This window comes from Macaca nemestrina, chromosome 11 (genome assembly GCF_043159975.1).
Source record: "Macaca nemestrina isolate mMacNem1 chromosome 11, mMacNem.hap1, whole genome shotgun sequence".
Lineage (NCBI taxonomy): Eukaryota > Metazoa > Chordata > Mammalia > Primates > Cercopithecidae > Macaca > Macaca nemestrina.
The window spans coordinates 38,136,377-38,156,477 of record NC_092135.1 but is presented as its reverse complement, the minus strand read 5'-3'; the positions used below and the strand labels follow the sequence as shown (position 1 = coordinate 38,156,477).

General features: G+C 33.9%; 1 protein-coding gene across 3 annotated transcripts in view; it reads left to right on the top strand.

Moving 5' to 3' along the window:
* LOC105492606 (LDL receptor related protein 1B) overlaps nt 1-20,101 on the top strand; it is a 1,932,714-nt gene that overhangs the window by 1,830,989 nt on the left and 81,624 nt on the right. For all 3 annotated transcript variants that reach the window (XM_011759820.3, XM_011759819.3, XM_024796262.2), the window contains exons 80-83: nt 6,414-6,530; nt 8,182-8,355; nt 10,013-10,138; nt 17,029-17,193. In XM_011759820.3, the coding sequence (XP_011758122.2) occupies nt 6,414-6,530; nt 8,182-8,355; nt 10,013-10,138; nt 17,029-17,193 (582 nt within the window). The remainder of the gene's footprint in view (nt 1-6,413; nt 6,531-8,181; nt 8,356-10,012; nt 10,139-17,028; nt 17,194-20,101) is intronic.

The following is a 20,101-nucleotide window of genomic DNA, read 5'->3' as shown; positions in this document are numbered from 1 at the left end:
TCAGAGTTCAGAGGTGAGAAAGATAATCTCCAATAATGAAAAACTATGTGAAAAGTGATGTTTGAATAAGTACTTGAGGGATAGACAGGTAATCCATCATGAAGAAATTTTTAAAAAATCCTTCATTGGAGTCACATACACTTTTGAATCTCAAGGGAATATGTATTAGCTGTGAGACCTCAGAAATGAATTTATTACCTTCAAACCTTGGCTTTATCAATAGAAAATCAAAAGATTGGCTGGGCATGGTGCCTCACACCTGTAATCCCAGCACTTTGGGAGGCCAAGGCGGGCGGATCACCTGAGGTCAGGAGTTTGAGACCAGTCTGCCCAACATGGCAAACCCATTTCTACTAAAAATACAAAAAACAAGCCAGGCATGGTGATGTGTACCTGTAATCCCAGCTACTTGGGAGGCTGAGGCACAAGAATTGCTTGAACCCAGTGAGGCGAGATCCCACCATTACACTCCCGCCTGAGCGACAAGAGCAAAACTCCCTTTTAAAATAATATATATATATACACACATATATATACACACACTTTATATATATATAATAATAACTAACTTTAAAATGCCAGATATATGAAATAATATGGTCCTCTGAGCCAGGGATCCAGTGTAGAGCATATGGATGCTCTGCTGATGTCAGGAATCAAGACACATGTAGAAGGGCACGGGTTGGGTGACATAATATGTGAGAAGAGAAAACCTTAAATGCCAAAGGGCTTCAACATAACTTTTTAGCCAATATTGAGCCATTGTATGATTTTGATTTAAGGAGTGATTCAAATAATGTGTGCCTTCAAATGACACACTGATTATTGTTTTTATTGGGCACCATATAAGACATAATAAAAACATGTTGTTTCTGTCAAGTGTGTAGCAGGTGAATAATGTGTTCCATGAGAGCAGGAACATGAACTATTTAGCTGAGGATAATGGCTTCAAGCTCCATCCATGTCCCTGCAAAGGACATGATCTCATTCCTTTTCATGGCTGCATAGTACTCCATGATGTATATGTACCACATTTTCTTTATGCAGTCTATCATTGGTGGGCATTTGGGTTGATTCCCATCTCTGCTCTTGTGAACAGTGCTGCAATGAACATATGCATGTGTGTATCTTTACAGTAGAATTATTTATATTCTTTTGGGTATATACCCAGCAATGGGATTGCTGGGCCACATAGTATGAAGTACTATTGTTGTACTATCTAATATTATGAAGTACTATTAGATTATTTCTCTAATAATCAGTGATGCTAAGCTTTTTATCATATGTTTGTTGGCCAAAGGCATATCTTCTTTTGAAAAGTGTCTGTTCATGTCCTTTGTCCACTTTTTACTGGGATTGTTTTTTTCATGTAAATTTATCTAACTTCCTTGTAGATTCTGAATTTAGACTTTTATCAGATGGGTGGATTGCAAAAATTTTCTACAATTCTGTAGGTTGTCTGTTGACTCTGATAGTTTATTTTGTGTGCAGAAGCACTTTAGTTTAATTAGATCCCATTTGACAATTTTTTCTTGTACAATTGCTTTTGTCATCTTCATCATGAAATTTTTGCCTTTACCTATGTCCTGAATGATATTTCTGAGATTTTCTTCTAGGAATTTTATAGATTTGGGTTTTACATTTAAGTCTTAAATCTATCTTGAGTTAATTTTTGTATAAGGTGTAAGGAAGGGATCCAGTTTCAATTTTCTGCATATGGCTAATCAGTTCTTCTAGCACCATTTATTAAATACGGACTCCTTTCCTCATTGCTTTTGTCAGGTTTGCTGAAAATCAGATGTTTGTAAATGTGCAGTCTTATTTCTGAGCTCTCTATTCTGTTCCATGGGTCTATGTGTCTGTACCAGTACCATGGTGTTTTGGTTACTATAGCCTTGTAGTATAGTTTGAAGTGAGGTAATGCAATGCCTCCAGCTTTGTTCTTTTTGCTTAGGATTATCTTAGCTATACAGCCTCTGTTTTGACTCCATATTATTATTATTTTTTTTTTGGAGGGGACAGAATCTTGCTCTGTTGCCCAAGCTGGAGTTCAGTGATGCTATCCTTGTTCACTGCAGCCTCTGCTCCCAGGTTCAAGCAATTCTTCTGCCTCAGCCTCCCACGTAGCTGGGATTACAGGCACCCGCCACTATGCCCAGCTAATTTCTGTATTTTTAGTAGAGATAGGGTTTCACCATGTTGGCCAGGCTGGTCTTGAACTCCAGATCTCAAGTGATCAACCCTCCTCAGTCTCTCAAACTTCTGAGACCATAGGTGGGCGCCCAGCCCATATGAATTTTAAAGTGGTTTATTATTATTTTTTTTTATTTTTTCTAATTTGGTGAAGGATGTCAATGGTAGTTTAATGGGAATAGCATTGAATTTATAAATTACTTCAGGCAGTATGGCCATTTTCACAATATTCTTTCTATCCATGAGCATGGTAGGTTTTTTTTCATCTTGAGTTTTCTCTAGTTCCCTTGAGCAGTGGTTTGTAGTTTTCCTTGAACAGGTCCTTCACCTCCCTTGTTAGCTATATTTCTAAGTAAGTAAGTATTTTATTGTCTTTGCAGCAACTGTGAATGGGAGTTCATTCATGATTTGTCTCTCTGGTTGTCTATTTTTGATGTATAGGAAATCTTGTGATTTTCGCATATTGATTTGTTATCCTAAGACTTTCCTGAAGTTGCTTATCAGCTTAAGAAGGTTTTGAGCGGATAAGATTGAGTTTTCTGGATATGGGAACATGTCATCTACAGAGACATTTTTAATTTCTCTCCTCCTATTTGAATGCACTTTATTTCTTTCTCTTACCTGATTGTCCTGACCAGAAATTCCAATTCTGTGTGGAGTAGGAGTGGTGAGAGGAGTGGTGAGAGCATGCTTCCAGCATTTGCCTATTCAGTGTGATATTGGCTATGGGTTTGTCATAAATGGTTCTTATTATTTTGAGGTATGAGGAACATGAACTCTTTTGTTGTTTGCTCTGTGCATAGTACCTGGCAGTGTGTGGTACAGGGGAAGTCCCCATGAGTATGTAGAGTTAATGAATGCTGTGTCAGACAAGGATACTTTCCAACTTTGCATCCAGTGAGGAGGGTATGTAGTATTACATGAGTTTGATTTCAAACTACATTGTTTGATATTTAAAAGCATATTTACATTGCCTCCTATCTCCCTCAAATTGCAGCAATTTCTAAGAAAATAAATAAATACATACTGGTCCTGGACCACTCACAATTGTTTGATTCATTAAGCAAATTCATTGGGCAACGTAAAGTCTCTAGTTAAATAAAGTGAACATGAATGTTAGGATTATTTTGCTGTTATTTGAATTTAGTTTACCAACACTGTCATAAATAGATGTGTATGTATATGAAAAATAAGTGTGTATGTGTGTATGAAAACATGACTTTAATGTAGTTTCTAACCTAACTCAAAAATACTTTTAACAATTTTTAAAAATTAAATTTGACAATGGTATGTATCCAGGTTTTTATTTTTATTTTTATTTTTTGGCTCCTTTATCAGCTTCTTAAATCAAGAATATGGTAGTTCACACTTGGTTATTATTATCTTGCAAATTTTGGCTTTCCATTAAAACAGAATGTTTATAGTCTTTTTCTCTATTTCTGAAAAACAGTGATTTAAATTTTTTGTTCTCTCCAAGTCCTGCCTCTTAAATATCAATGTGTTACATACTATGGTCACTTCACATAATATTTTGTTTTTTTGTTTGTTTGTTTCTTTGTTTTTCATTTTCTTCCAGCCTACAATAGAAATAGGGGAACTAGTAGATCTTAAAAAATTTTAGAGTTTGACAAGAGTGAAATTTTAAAATCCCTAAAATATAAAGTAGTCTTGGTATCAAGAGAGATGTACAGAAAATGACTACATAATTAGCTCCATTATCCTGTGTCACTAAAACGTAGTGAGCCTATGTCTTTATTTTTTATAAACCGTTCAAATTGTGATTCTATTATACTTAATTAAAACAAGTATGGCATTTTATTTCAAATTTTCTGGGCTCCTACTGACTTGGTTCCAAATATTCATCTTTCCCTGTTCAGATAAGAATGAGTTTCTTGAGAATTGATTTTTTTTTCCATTTTATTATTGGTTCTTTATTACAGAGCAAAATAAAATATGATATTTTAAAGATAGACAAGAACTTTTTTCATATAAACTTGATTCTCATCTCTATAACAGGAAAAGTTAGCTGATTCCTTTATTAACTTTTTAATTTAGAAGACTATCTCTTTTATTAAAGAGCTTAATAAAAAATCAAAATTATTGATTTTTGGATTTCTGGAGTATAAATTCCACTCATCTATAAACTTTGTTATATAATTTTTATCAAGATGTAATTCCATCCAATAGTACAAAATATGGCCAGAGCTGATAAAAGTGGGTATGTCTTAGACAAACCTAGACCAATAATGCAATATATGACACTTTTGAGAACTTTTTACTGCTTCTGAATCTGAAAAACAATATTGTTGATTAAATTGGATTACATACTCATTGTTTTCTCCTTTTCTGTGATTATCAATATTAATGTTTTTAAGTCTAAAACTAATTTTATCGGCAACAGATTTTTGTTTTAGCTACTTCTTTATTGTAGCACATTGGTAGAAGAGAGACAATCATGTTTTTATGTTATGTTTTTAACCCTTCTCAGTCAGCTGTTTTGAACTATAGGAGCAGCAGCAAAAAACCGTGTAATTTGTGGTTCATATTACTCATAATTCTACATGAAAATGCAAAAACGTGTCTTCTAACATGACTTCAAATAGAAAATTAATAATTGAGCAGAAACCAGTAAAACAATGGCCACTTGCTTAATTGTTATTTTTCAGGATCTGGTCAGGCATGGTACATCTCTATACATTAGTTGAGGAACAAAATATTTAATTTGATTACATGTGAGCTAAGTATTTGTACTTAACTGAAGAATTATTCACTAATGATTTCTAATATGAATTATTTCCATTCTGATTATTAAGTCTTGGTCCAGTTACACAGGAATAAAAGTCTAGCACAGACTCAAAAGTACCTTTCATTCAGTTGCATTGCCATTAAAATGTACTTCAGTTGCTCCTTGAATGTTCTCATTGGGAACACTGTTTAGTTGCCTAAGGCATTTAACTGCATTGTACTTCCAAATTATGCAATATGTCATATTTAGACAGCAGCTATGTCACAAAAAAAATATACAGCAGTGAATATTTATTATAGAATTCATGAGTCAGACATATTACTCTTCCATATTGAAAGAAGTTTACTTTCTTAGATATTCTATGTGTTGATGATGTTCCTACAAAAAGACACTGGATGGATTCCAATTACATTCATGAAATCAAAAAATGAAACTAAAAAAATATTTTTACTCTATATTATTTCAGTCCATTATCATTCACTGAATCTACCTGTAATGAAACTGAAGACAAGCAGTCTCAGAGAAAATTAATTCAAGCATCACTAGAACTTTAATCAAGAACTTTACTGTTTATTCTTCCCTACCATAAACATCATTTTGTTTCTTTTTTTTTTTTTTTTTTTTTTTTTGAGACAGAGTCTCACTCTGTTGCCCAGGCTGATCTCAGCTTGCTGACCTCTGCCTCCCAGGTTCAAGCAATTCTCCTGCCTCAGCCTCCAGGGTAGCTGGGATTGCAGGTGCCGGCCACCACGCCCAGCTAATTTTTGGATTTTTAGTAGCGACAGGGTTTCACCATGTTGACCAGCTGGTCTCAATCTCCTGACCTGGTGATCCTCCTGCCTCAGCCTCCCAAAGTGCTGGGATTACAGGCGTGAGCCACCACACCCGGCTAATATCAATCGTTAGTCACATTAACTTCAGCATGCACACAGATGTCCGATCGATAACACCGTTTGCCAACTCTGAAGGGGTGAAAATATATTTTAATTAAATACATGAACCTTGTGTATTCTGAGAACTATACCTTCTTGAAGGAATTAAAAATACAAATAATTATACTAACTCATTTTAAATAATGGTCCGATAAATGATTTAAATAATTAATTCATTCTCCATAAAATATGAAGATGAAAATGGAAATAATATTAAAGGAAAGTCTATTAGAGAATAGCTAAAATTAAGAAACCATAAATATGGCTAGAAGGGGTATTTACAGCAGACTTTCTTATGTGAAATAAGACTTTTGCTAGAGTTTGTTAACTAAATGCCATGTAATCTGAACCCATGTATTTGGGATAAAGATTGAGTTACTTTAATTTTTCTAATTTCTACAGTATCGTGATTGGCACCGGGTAATTTCTATGATGCTTGAAGACAAATGTCAACTGTAATTATACAATAAGAGGCAAAAGTATGATTTTGAATGATTTCAAATTTATTTGCACTGTTTGTCTTGTGTGTGTTGATTTTGCAGGTTTGGCTGTGGATTATTTTAGTGAACGCATATATTGGGCTGACTTTGAGCTCTCCATCATTGGCAGTGTTCTGTATGATGGCTCTAACTCAATAGTCTCTGTCAGCAGCAAACAAGGTTTGTGAAATGCTTTTGTCTTCATTTTTAATTATTATTGAGAGTGTAAGTATGGATGCTTTGCATTCTGGATTTTCTTAAATTCTTTCTCCTTTCAACTTATAACTCTTACTAGTAATTAAAATTTTCATTCCTACTGGAAAAACATAGAGGTCAGGGCAGAAGTGTGTCCATCTTGACTTGAAAGTGTGTCCATCTTGACTTGAACAAACATGGCCATTGCTGTCCAGATTCAGAAAATAATTTTACTCTGTGGCTTCCGTGGCTATTCCATTCTGAGCAGAGCACTTCTAGTAGTCAAGATCAGCATCTGTGAACACAAACTTTTATTTCAATTGCAATGATAACAAGCAAACAATGAGTTACTGTATCAATGCGTCAAAAATGACCATTTAACTCTACCACCAGTGACTGCTGAATCTACTTGTGCTCCTCTGTTGCTATACTGTTTTTATGCCCACCTATCTGCCTGGCTTCTATTTTTTAACTGTCTCATTTTTCTAGCTCCCTTCTGTTCCTCATACTTTCTTCTGCCTGGCTGTCTCAGTTCTTTCTGCCGAATTTAATTTCTTCCCTTTCTGTCACTTTCTTTTCCCTACTTCAACCCCTTCCCACAATTTTTTTGTAACCACAAATTTTTCATCATATCCACTTTAAATTTTTGTATTTGCATGTTATATATTTATTGAATATAGATTTGTTTCCTGTTTTTTGTTTGTTTGTTTGTTTTTAAATAACACAAACAGGGAAGTTAAACAACTAAATCAAATTTTTCTTGTGCCTTTGCCTAAAGTGTGTGTGTGTGTGTGTGTGTGTTTATCGATGGCCTCAGATGAAAAAAAAAAAAAAGTTCACATACCTGTAATTAATTACAATGAAGTTAACTTGTTCTGGTTTTGGTGCACATTTTACTATTTCATGAAACAGCAAAGAAAAATATATGAATATAAAGACACTTTATGCTTTACAACCTCTAGATAATTAGTAAAAATATAAAGGTTGTCATTTTATTTGTTATAAATTTCTGTTTCAAAAGTTAGAATAATTATTCATTTGATAAAATCTCTGAAAATAAGTCACAAAATGTGAAAATAATGGTTACTATTATTTTTAGCCAAACTAATCAGACAAATGATTTTCATTTACCTGTTTGTTTTCTTTATTCCATTTCTGAAATGAACAATACTAATGTCAAATATTATTTTTGGATTCACTCTTTAAAAATCAACAAATGATTGCTTAATAAACCAGTCATTTGGGCATGTAATTTGATCATTTATTTGATCCAGAACACAAACTGAGTTGTGTAAACTGCCTGTTTTTATACTACAGATAACATTGGATATAAGATATCCTCTCTGTATAGCAAAGAGGATTAGTCTGCAAATAACCCCCAGAAAATTCTTTGTGATGGTAAAGATGATTAAAGTGATGATGGAAGTGTATTTTTATGTTTTAAGTGACATGTTTATTACATTGCATATCCTTACTTAAGATATAATTCTAAGAACGTCATAGCTAATATTATAAATATTCCAATTCTGAAAGTTTAAACGGTAATAAGATTTTCAATATGGTCTCAGATAAACATAGTTTTTAAAGTCTGAGTGTATACATTAAAACTTTCATAACTGCCTTTTGGAAATTCCAGGTTTATTACATCCACATAGAATTGATATCTTCGAAGATTATATATATGGAGCAGGACCTAAAAATGGTGTATTTCGAGTACAAAAATTTGGCCATGGTTCAGTAGAGTACTTAGCTTTAAATATTGATAAAACAAAAGGTGTTTTGATATCTCATCGTTATAAACAACTAGACTGTAAGTATAATATATTATGAAGTTGTCTATACTGGTAAATTTTTTTCTTATATCTCTCAAAAAATATATGTAAATGTCTTAACCTCAGTAAATTAAGTAACTTTAATTTTTTGTTAGTAGACTTTTTCAACTACCAAAACGTCAAAATATAGATAATTATATTTCTGCTGTAACCAGGAAAATGTTCAGCATTTGGCCATGTTTTCTTGCAATTAAAACTGGCTTTGTTAAAATAATCTGTTAATCTGTTTCTAAAATTCTTAATAGAACCTTGTGAGTGTATAGATGAACTATCCAAGTAAGGAAATTTATTGTTGGCCATTTTGACTATTATTACTAATCAACAAGTAACTCTTATAGTATTAACCTTCCATTCTTAAATATATACAAAAAGAACCCTTCCCAAGACTTGCATATTTTCTCTGATTTATTGTATATGATTTATTATTGTTACTCTCCCTCCTAGAAAGGAGTGAGTAAATCATTAAGGTAATTAAGGTAATACTCTTGAAAATATGTTTCTAACACAGCTGTCAAAAATATTGAAGAACAAAGTGAAAAATAATAATATGGCTGAAATTCTAATGATCTGTGTTTATATATCGGTTCACTCTTCAAGCTGCTATTCAAGGGTTATTTATAATTACTATTTATGGCAAATGAAATGGATTTTATCTTGTTTGGTGCATTTATCTGGAACAAGTGGTGTTTATTCAAATCAGTTCTCACAACAGAATAAAACAAAGTATAGTTTCCTAAATCATCCTGAAATTTTATCCAAAGCCTTACTGCTCTTTACCAATAATTTGGCATATAAGATTCCAAGGTTAATATGAGGACACTTTCTCTCATCCTCCCGTTTTGTTTAAGTTATATTCATAGTTGAATATTGCCACATTCATAAAAAGTAAACAAATAAAATCCTGTCTTGAATATAATAGGCATTTGAGTGGTGGTTCTTACAGAAAACAAGCCACTCTCATAGTCCCCAACTCAGCTACCTGGGTGCCATTCCTGTTTAATTCTGGTGAAATAATCTCTAGGAAAGGTCAATAATCAGCTATGACTGCAAAGGATGTCGATTGGATAAAAATTTAAACACAAATAAGTATGGCACACACACATTTACACGTGCACACAAACTCCCACTTGATGGAAAGGAAGCCATCTGTACCTTGAACTGACAAGCTACATATGCATTTTAATCCTTTGTATTAATAAATACGAGGGGGGCATTGTTTTTGTCTGTTAGAGCAGCTCTGTGAAATAAGCTGTTAAAGTGAAGGCTAGATCCCCACAAAACTTCCATTGGCTTTACTTTCCAACACAGCCCCAATGGTACTTCAGGTTCTAAGACCAACTCTTATGCCAAAAGCAATTAGTCAGAAGCAAAATAACTAAGTATAGATCTGAATAATTTCTTCTCTCTTTGGAAAATATAAATAAGGCAAACTTACTATTAATGATGAGCATTGGGTAGTAATTTTTCTTCACTATAAAGGAGAATGATGATATTGAGTAAGATACTCCCAGTGGAAATTTGATGTGATTACTTTTCAACATTGCTAATGAATCATTTCCCCTTATTTAAGTTTATGCTTTTGAAGCCTGTTGTATCTATATTTACACAATGTGTTGTTTTCGTTTGTTTAACCAGTACCCAATCCATGCTCGGATTTAGCATGTGAATTCCTCTGCTTGCTGAATCCTTCTGGGGCCACTTGTGTGTGTCCGGAAGGAAAATATTTGATTAATGGCACCTGCAATGATGACAGCCTGTTAGGTAGGTATACTTTATTATTCTGTAAATAATGAATTAATGCTTATCATAAAATTTCACAACTAGTGAAATGGAGTGAAATGATCTGTTCCATTAGCAATCTAGCTACCTTGATAGCAGCAGTTCTTGAATGCCTTTGTAAACTGTTCTTTTCTCTGGAGAAGACTTTCAAACAATTCATTCTGCATTTGTTCACAAAGCAGCATTGAACACTTACAGGCACTTAACAACAAATCGAGAACTTTGAAGTCACTCACAGACCCAAAAGAATTTTTTTTATAACTCTTCTATTAGATAAGACAATAATATTTTTTGAGAACATTCTGCTATGGGTTTCAACTCAGCCCAAAAATCCATTTATTTATTCAATATGTTTCTATTGATTACCTCTTGTGTGCCAAGCACTAACTTAAAAATTGAGAATTTAGAAACCAAATTTTAGTTTCTTCTGTGTAAAATGGGACTTACAATACTACTACTACTATTACTACCTCTTCTGCTATTACCACAAAGAATAATAATAATAACAAATATTTTGAGGGCTTATGAAGAAGGCATAATACTAACGCAAAAACTAAAAACTAACTTAGAAACAAAACTGATAAGATTTCTTCATCCATGCAGTTTGTATTTCAGAAGGTAGAAGCTGGAATAATCAATAAAAATTGAAACATTACTTCAGATGCTAAATATTAAATAACCAAAAAAACACACACACACACAAAACAGTGTGATAGCACAGGGAAAGAAAATATGTCTCTTGAATATCCAGCTAGACTGACAATAAATAAGTTTCCTCATATTCAAAACATTGGGTATAATGGAAAAAATATTGTTACTAAAAGATAAAATCCACACATGATACTTTAAAAAATTATTGTATTCATTTATTCATTCATTCTTACTGAGACGGAGTCTTGCTGTCACCCAGGCTGGAGTGCAGTGGCATGATTTCAGCTCACTGCAACCTCCACCTCCTGGGTTCAAGCAATTCTCCTGCCTCGGCCTCCCGAGTAGCTGGGACTAAAGGTGTGTATCACTATGCCTGGATAATTTTATTTTCTGTGTGTATTTTTAGTACAGATGAGGTTTTGCCCTGTTGGCCAGCCTGATCTCGAACTCCTGACCTCAGGTAATTTGCCTGCCTAAGCCTCCCAAAGTGCTGGGATTACAGGCATGAATCACCACGCCTGGCCACACATACTAAATTTTATGTCACAGACACAAAGGCAGTGCTCTTGCCAGGCGCGGTGCCTTGCACCTGTAATCACAGCACTTAGGGAGGCAGAGACCAGAAGACAGCTTGATCTCAGGGGTTCGAGACCTACCTGGGCAACATAGCAAGTACCCATTCTCCACAAAAAGGAAAAAAAAAAAATGCAGTGCTCCAAAATCACTGGAGGATCACAGCAAACATTTTCCAATGAGGTACAGACATTATTCATGGCAGGCTTTGTTACCTATTGTATTTCCCTCTGCTAGAATACACTCCTCACATGGACTCTGGGTCCTTACCCACAGTCAGCATCTCCACCTCTGCATGATTTTTCTCTTTGTTCTCTGCTGAAGGTTACATCCAATTTGAAGATTTCTGACATTTATGAGGCACTCAGTGTCTAAAACTATTATAGTACTTTCATTTAATGTATATTATTTAAGCATATGATATGCAGAGCTGAAGGGGTTCAAAAGATGAATTGATGAATAACATAAGCATCAATAAATAGATATTTATGTGGACAGTGACACAAGTCACAGAAGAGACAGAGTTAAAACTATTACGAGGATTCAGATTATTATTCAAATAGGGGATCAGTCAGAATTTCCTATAAGATATGACGTTTAAACAAGGTCTGCAAAGGCAGATTGGATTTAGATTAAATGGGAAGGAGGGAGGAGGACACTGAGACAGAAAATCTGTCTGAGAAGTATGGAAACATGGTGGGTTAAGAAAATAATGAGTCATTCATTGTAGTTAGTGTGTAGAAGTGTGAAGCCCTGTTTTGGGTAATAAGGTTGCAAAGTTCGTAACAGAAAGCTAAGTGTGAATCATGATTGGTATTTTGGGCGGACACTTTGGTGCCAATTATTGAAAAGGGATGCTGTCATGGCACTAGGATGCTCCCTTCCCCTCTATCTATTCTCCCAATTAGAGTAGCTGTTATCTCAACTGCGATGGGAGAGTATGAGCATCCAGTGAACATTTCCAAACATTGTTAGTACCACTTTCTCAAATGCTGTTCTGACTGCATCACAGAGGAAGACTCTGCAAAGGTATCTATTCCACTTAACCTCTCAGAAACAGATCCTTTAACTGTGAACAACTTTTCTGTAAAAATGTCATACCTGGCCGGGCGCGGTGGCTCAAGCCTGTAATCCCAGCACTTTGGGAGGCCGAGACGGGCGGATCACGAGGTCAGGAGATCGAGACCATCCTGGCTAACATGGTGAAACCCCGTCTCTACTAAAAAATAAAAAAAAACTAGCCGGGCGAGGTGGCGGGCGCCTGTACTCCCAGCTACTCGGGAGGCTGAGGCAGGAGAATGGCGTGAACCCGGGAGGCGGAGCTTGCAGTGAGCTGAGATCCGGCCACTGCACTCCAGCCTGGGCGACAGAGCGAGACTCCATCTCAAAAAAAAAAAAAAAAATGTCATACCTTCAGTAGTCCCACATAATCCCTTACCCATTGCCCTCACAGGTGCCTCCTGTGTACTGTGTCTACTTAGAAAATTTGGGTGAGAGAGGCAATTAGGAGAGAGGTTAGTATAATGCACAGAAATAAACTAATAATGCTACCAAGGGACTTTGACATTGGCTCTGATGTTACAACTATTGTTTAGAGTCAAGTTCAGACAGTTTTTGTTGGTTTTCCTTTCCTCTTCTGTGTAATCCTCTTCTGTGTAATCCCATGTTTCCACAACCTCTTCTATGCAATCCTCCTCCTTTTTCCTCTTTCTTTGATCCAAATTATGTATCCAACAACCTAAATTCTGTGAATACCCTGCAAGGACATGACCTAGTGTAGGGCTGAGATGAAGTTTTAGAGTAGGCCAAGGTCTACCACTTAAATAACTTTGTTGTGCTTGGACTGTATACCTGCTTCCCTTGGTCTCAGTTTATTCTATACAACATAGAACTAACAATAACTACTACTAATATTACTAACACTGACAGTAGAAATAATACTAAATATTTTGAAAACCTATGAGGAAAGCATAATTCTATGTATGTTTATAGACATATATATTAATTTAATCTTCAAATTTTATTATGTACTAATTTCTCCTATTTTACAGATAAAATGGAAGCATTAGAAGCTCATTTGATTGTCTAACATTACTTAGTAAATGATGGCACACCAGGGTGAATGTAGGTGGTCCACTCTCTTAATCATCACACAATATATCCCAGTGTCTCTGTGTCACCCAGAGTACCCATTTCCAGAGTTACTGGAAATTCTAGCAATAACATGGATAGAATGGCTAGCACGATACCTTGAAAAATAGACACATAGCCCTTTAAAATCAATATGTCACTTTGAAGTAGGTAAGAAAATGAAACAAGTTTTTTGCTGCATTAAGTCACTAAATTGTATCATTTTATGCTTGAAAGAAGGAATCTTGCTTATCTAAATACACACTTATCCATGATCTAAAACTTTTTTTGGAGATGTGTTTTGCTCTTTCAACCCTGCTTAAAAGGCATGATTTCAGAAACCTCAAAGCCCATTCTTGTAACTTAAGAGAAAATCTTACATTTAATCAAAGTGAAAACAACACTCAAATTAGCCTTTACACATTGTAGGTCTTGAAACATAAACAGTTTGGACCATTTTAGTTGGAACATAAATGAGTGGATTTCAGAATTATTGATTGGTGAAGATAAATGCCAGTTATTTTTTTCTGACATTAACGTTTGCTGTAGCCAATGTTATATGCTTTTCATTTGTTTATAATTATTTGTCTACCTCTAGCTGCTATTGTTAAATGATGAGTACACTGAACATTTTTAATAACGCTTTGTGTATTGAATTTGAAATTCAAATATTATTCATTCTTAGGGAAGTGTTCACCTGCTTTTTCCTATAGTTGATTATAATTGCTGGAGGTTGGCTTCTGGGGGTGATTTAGTTATTGACAAAAGCAGCTCTTTTTTTCATTGTAGAACCATTATTATGAGTTTTGCAAGAATGTAACTCCACTTCCATTTCATCAGGCAATGTTGTACTTTAAAATTTCTGGTGCCTAATGAGGCACGTTATAGTAATGTGCATGCCCCAACATATAGGGATTTTGAATATCCTTGTAGTTTTCATAGAATTGACAGGTAAAAATGAGTACCCCATAATAATCCTACCTGTGATCATGATGCCTTAAGTGTTTATCTTCACTGTCCACATCCACAACCTTTATTAGGACAAATAATGTTGACTGAGATAGAAATGTTTTGGTAAATTTTAAATTAAACAAGCATATTTCCACTCCACATATTTCTTGAGAGTCTGATCTCTGTAGTCAATAATTTGCTGGAGATTCCCACTTATATTTGCATGGGCATCTTCAGTTTAGTATGCCACCTCAAAACTACCCCTCCATTTCCTGTCATCCTTGTGTTCCCACCTAATTGTCCTGGTCAGAAACGGAAGAATCATAAAGATAGTCTTGGAATCATTTTCGAGGTTATTTTGCTATACATAGTGACATGGCCTTCTCCATTAGAAATGCTGCTTTGCTTTGAGCAACCTACAGTGTTCAATGGAACAAAACTGATTGAGATAGTTGTAGGCATTCCTCATTTTTCTTCACATAACACTGCTGTGATTTTTACCTCCAAATGACCGTTAGAATACATCCACATTCATTCATCCCATGTTACTCTATTTTGGGTCCTCATCTTACCTATCCTGGATAATGTATACAAAGTTCTGAAAGCCTTCCTGCTTTTTTAAGCTGCCATTTTAACCCCTGCCAGTACATTACCTTTCCAAGACACCACATTACTTTTGGGGTGGAGTCTAAAATCCATGGATCTTCTCTTACTCACTGCTTATTTCTTCAAAAACATTTACCTATCATGATTCATTTCTTTACCCTTTCCGATCTAGGTCCACTCACAGTGACTTTCATTCATTTCCTCCAGAGCTCACCCGTAGGTCTTCCTGTATGTTACTCCACTGGAGCTCCATTCTCAGTAAACCTTGTGGGCACTAGGCCAATAGCATATAAAAAGTGTTATAATTTTATATTTTATAGTTTTTCCCATTTCTTATTTACTATTCATACAAGCCTGAGTTAGCTTGTATAGTTGTCATTAAGGACATTTTAAAGTGAAGTAATTGAGGCTCAAATCAGTTAACTTGTATGCCTAGTAAGCGACAGAATCAGGACCTAAACACAGGTCTCATTATACCACTGTAATTTTTTATAATACACTTATTTTACATCATGAGAGAATTCTTCATATGAATACAAACTTCAGTAATGCCAATCTGAAGCCTGCCTACGTGACAATGTATTAGAAACTTTTCTCTTCAATGAGACAAGTCCCAGAATTGTATGGCATTACTGACAGTTTCTATTTATGACCGTGGACATGATACTTAAATCATTGTGTCATTTGAAGCCACTGAGGTGCTTACAGATGCTCTTCAAATCTTTGCAGTGATATATTCAAGCTTCTGTCATGTATGTGCCAGTGCATCTTGAATAAGGATTATAGATTGCTTTGATTTTTTACCTACTTTAACTATAAAGTGGGCATTATTATAGTAAAGGGCATATTATAGAATAGAATGCCTATTACAACTCTCAATCAGTTTTGTTCCATTGAACACTGTATGTTGCTCAAAGCAAAGCAGCATTTCTAATGGAGAAGGCCATGTCAATATGCATAGCAAAATAACCTCGAAAATGATTCCAAGCCTATCTTTATCATAAATCATACTTACCATATTGTTAAAAAGAATTTTGCTACCCCAAGGAATGTCCAGCCTTTTTTATTCTGAGTGAAAATGTTATTAAGTAGGTAGACTGTACAGAATCATTTGGGACAAATGTTACATACGGAAATGTTTCTAACTTTGTTCTATAACCAACTTGTACCAAATCTCAATGACTTTTAGTTTGGGACATTTATATATGGTTAATAGAGACCAACATCAAAGAGTATCTCTTCATGTAAACATTTCTCTATATTATGTATATTCACACATGCATACACTATAGAACGAATAGTGTGTGTGTGTGTGTGCATATGCTATAAATGTAACTTAAAAATTTAAAGTTTTCTTTTTTAATATCAACTACTCCTAAAAATAAGCTATGTTTGTCCATATTATAAGGAAAATTTCTTGGTTGGAAAATATATTACTTTTAGAAGCCTAGGCAACATAGTAAGAACCTGTCTCTACAAAAAATTAAAAAAATTATAGTCTCAGCTACTTGGAAAGTGGAGGTGAGAGGATCACTGGAGCCAAGGAAGTTGAGGCTTCAGTGAGCTGTGATCATGCCACTGCCCACCAGTCTGGGTGACAGAGCAAGACCCTGTCTCAATAAAATAAAAGAAAGAAAGAAGATGAAAATATATTACTTTTAGAAAGTTTCAGTTAGTTTTACTATTTAATATTTTACAAATATAAGAAAAAGTTAATAATGCTTTAAATTTAAAGAAGAATATGTATATTTACCATTCAACATTAATATGTACATGTACCATTCAACAACTAGAATCTATCTGTTTTCAGATAGTATTTAATTTTTTCTACTTTTGTACTTGGGGTAATTATTTTATGGAAACAAAAGATCCTAGTATTTAAATATTGTATCTATTTGAAATATCTATATTAAATTACTCCCTGAAAACATGCTAATTTGTACATTTCTTCTCATAAACAGATGATTCATGTAAGTTAACTTGTGAAAATGGAGGAAGATGCATTTTAAATGAGAAGGGTGATTTGAGATGTCACTGTTGGCCTAGTTATTCAGGAGAAAGATGTGAAGTCAACCACTGTAGCAACTACTGCCAGAATGGAGGAACTTGCGTACCATCAGTTCTAGGTAAATATTTCAGTGTCATTGTATTTCAAATCTTTTGCATTTTTTCTTATATATGAATCAAAAATACTTAATGTTACAATCATACTTCCTAGTATCTTAATGAAGAATAGACTAACACAATATACTAACACAAAATTAAATCAATGGCATTTGTTCTAAATTCAGTATATAAAAGTTCAAGCCAAAAATTTAACAATACTAATGGTCATTACTCTGGGTTGAGCATGTACCATGTGACAGGCTCAGTGTTTATAGATAATTTGCCCCTGGCTCAGAATGATTAGTAGAGCCAATTTTCCAGGCTTACTATGTTTTACCCCAAAGTTTATGGATTTTTGTTGTTGTTGTTATTGTTGCACAAATAGTTTTCCTAATGCTAAAAATCAATTGTTATTGAAAATTAGGATTATTTTAAATGTAAATAAACAGTAACAGAGAATCTGATAGCATCCTGATTCCCATCTAAAATTGTAACTACTCTTTTGGCATCACACTGTGTCATATAACATGCTTTGAAAATTCAAGATTTCTACATCTTAGGATATATTTGAGATTATTATTAATTTATACAATAGCCATGTTTGCAGAAAGTGTTCTGTGCAGCACATAAACGAACATAGAAACATATTCTTCCACTGACTTGTATTAAATTTAAAATACATTCCATAAGAAAAAAATAACCCCAATGAATAAAATCTAATTTGCAAATTCCAATATTCACTGCAAGGGATATCATACAACTATTATATTGTGATTCAAGAGCATTTAATTTTACTACCATAAATGCAAATTTAGTCAAATGGAAAATCAGTCTATATTATTTTCACATTCCCCTACATGGTTAATTTCTATCTTGCTGGGAGTTCTAACTGCTTCTATTGTTTATGCTACGTTTTGAAGTATTTAATGTATTGCTAACTGAAAGAGTTACATAAAGAATTTTCAGTGTGGATCAGAAAAGTCAAGCTGTTTCTGAAATGCATTCTAATAGGAAAAGTTTGATAATTTTATGTCTATATTTTGTCTTATTAATTCATAATGGAATTATTCTAACTAATAGCATTCTGAAAAAATATTCAGGAGTTTGATTAGATTGAAATATAAAAGACACAGATTATTCTCCTAAGGGAGGCTAGATCATAAAGTATTTTCTGTTACTGTAGGAATATGTGAGTGTATTTTAGTAACACACATAATATCTCCTTTAGGGAAAAAATTTTTTCTCATAAAAAATGAATTGTTTGGAAATTTTATTATTTAATTGGTAACTTAATTTTCTCATTGAGATAATGGAAACCGTGGTGTTATAGCTGTATGATTTATCTATATTTATATTTAGAAATATTTAGGCCAAGTAAACAATTTGAAATTCCACACTATTGCTATCTATTGTACCTGCAACGCATCCGCAGGGATAAATCTCTATAAAACATTGAATCTGCTGTCTTGTTGATGCATCCAGAGTTGTATATAGATACAGCACAACTTTTAGTGTTTTGTTCAACTCAATTGTCTAAACTTTGGAGCGTGCTCAAAATCTGTTCAACTTTATCCGTGCACACAATTATATCCTGATTTACATAAATAATATGTTCAGGAAAAATATTTTTTAACATAAATTAGTTCTCATATGAATTCAATATGAGATACAGACATGTAGTTTATTTTACAGCATCTAATAATAATTATATGATATGTAATTAAGTCACTTAAAAAGCATCATTTTTCGCTTTTAAAATGTGGTTTTATAAAAACATTGTTTGGTATTATAGACTGTAGAACCTCATTATCTCCACACAAATGTTAATTTGTTAAACAAATCCCAGTGAGCAATTCATGGATTTATTCATTGTTGGTTTACTTACAGTTAAGCCTTTTGGCAAATTCCTATGTGGACACTATATAACTAGGGTTTGGGGCAGGCTTAATTATAATTTATAAGTTTATGACAGTTGTATGGAACAATAATAATTGAACAAAAGAAATGTCACTAGTTAATTAAAAGTACACATCTGTGAGGCATAATTAAAATTTTACATGTAGGAATGGGTTTGTCTCATTCCTTAAGGTTATTTTTTGTAATAATGAACACTAAAAATAAAATACCTGAGCTATATTCATATAAAAAGATACTAAAAAATGAAATATTTTGATATTGATTATACCAATAAGGATCCATGTCGTTTATTTTTATGACCTGCTCATAGGAGGATAGAGTTAAGATAAAATTTGCTTTTGACAAAATAATGAAATCAGAGTAAAGTGTAGTATTAGGAATTTATTATTGAAAATAGAGAAAATTTTTGTAAGTTTTTATGCATCATAGATATCATTAAGACATTTATGCTGTTAACAGCTATATTTACACTTAATCTTTACTTGTATGAACACTTATTCTCTATAGTATATACAAGATGTTTGGTATTTTTTTTACTCCTATAGGTCTGTTATTTAGTCTTTTAATGTTTACATCAAAGTGAGTCAAGCTTTCCGACCCAGTTGATTTAGAGGAATGGAACTAGAGGGTTTGTACATTTGAAACAACATTCCCAATTACTTTCTTCCACTCTTAAAGTTGGAGTTATGCTTAGGGGAAGCAGATCTTACTTTGGGAGTCTGAAAATATGCAAAAGCACAGCTAGCCTACTAGTTTAAGAGGTGAAAGTGCAATTTGGGATATGGTAGGCAACACATTTGAATTGAATATTTTAAGTATACAGGAAGAAGGCAGAAGCTGTCATTGTAGTTCTCTCTGCCACCACATCTGAGGACTTTGGCAGTAATTCCCCCCTCCCCCGAAATAAAGCAAGAGGATGAAAGAGGCCTCTGTTGTGGAAGGAAATAAAATCAGAATCCTCTCTGCAATGGGAAATACCCTGACAGTAACAGGCAAATAGACGGAAAGATA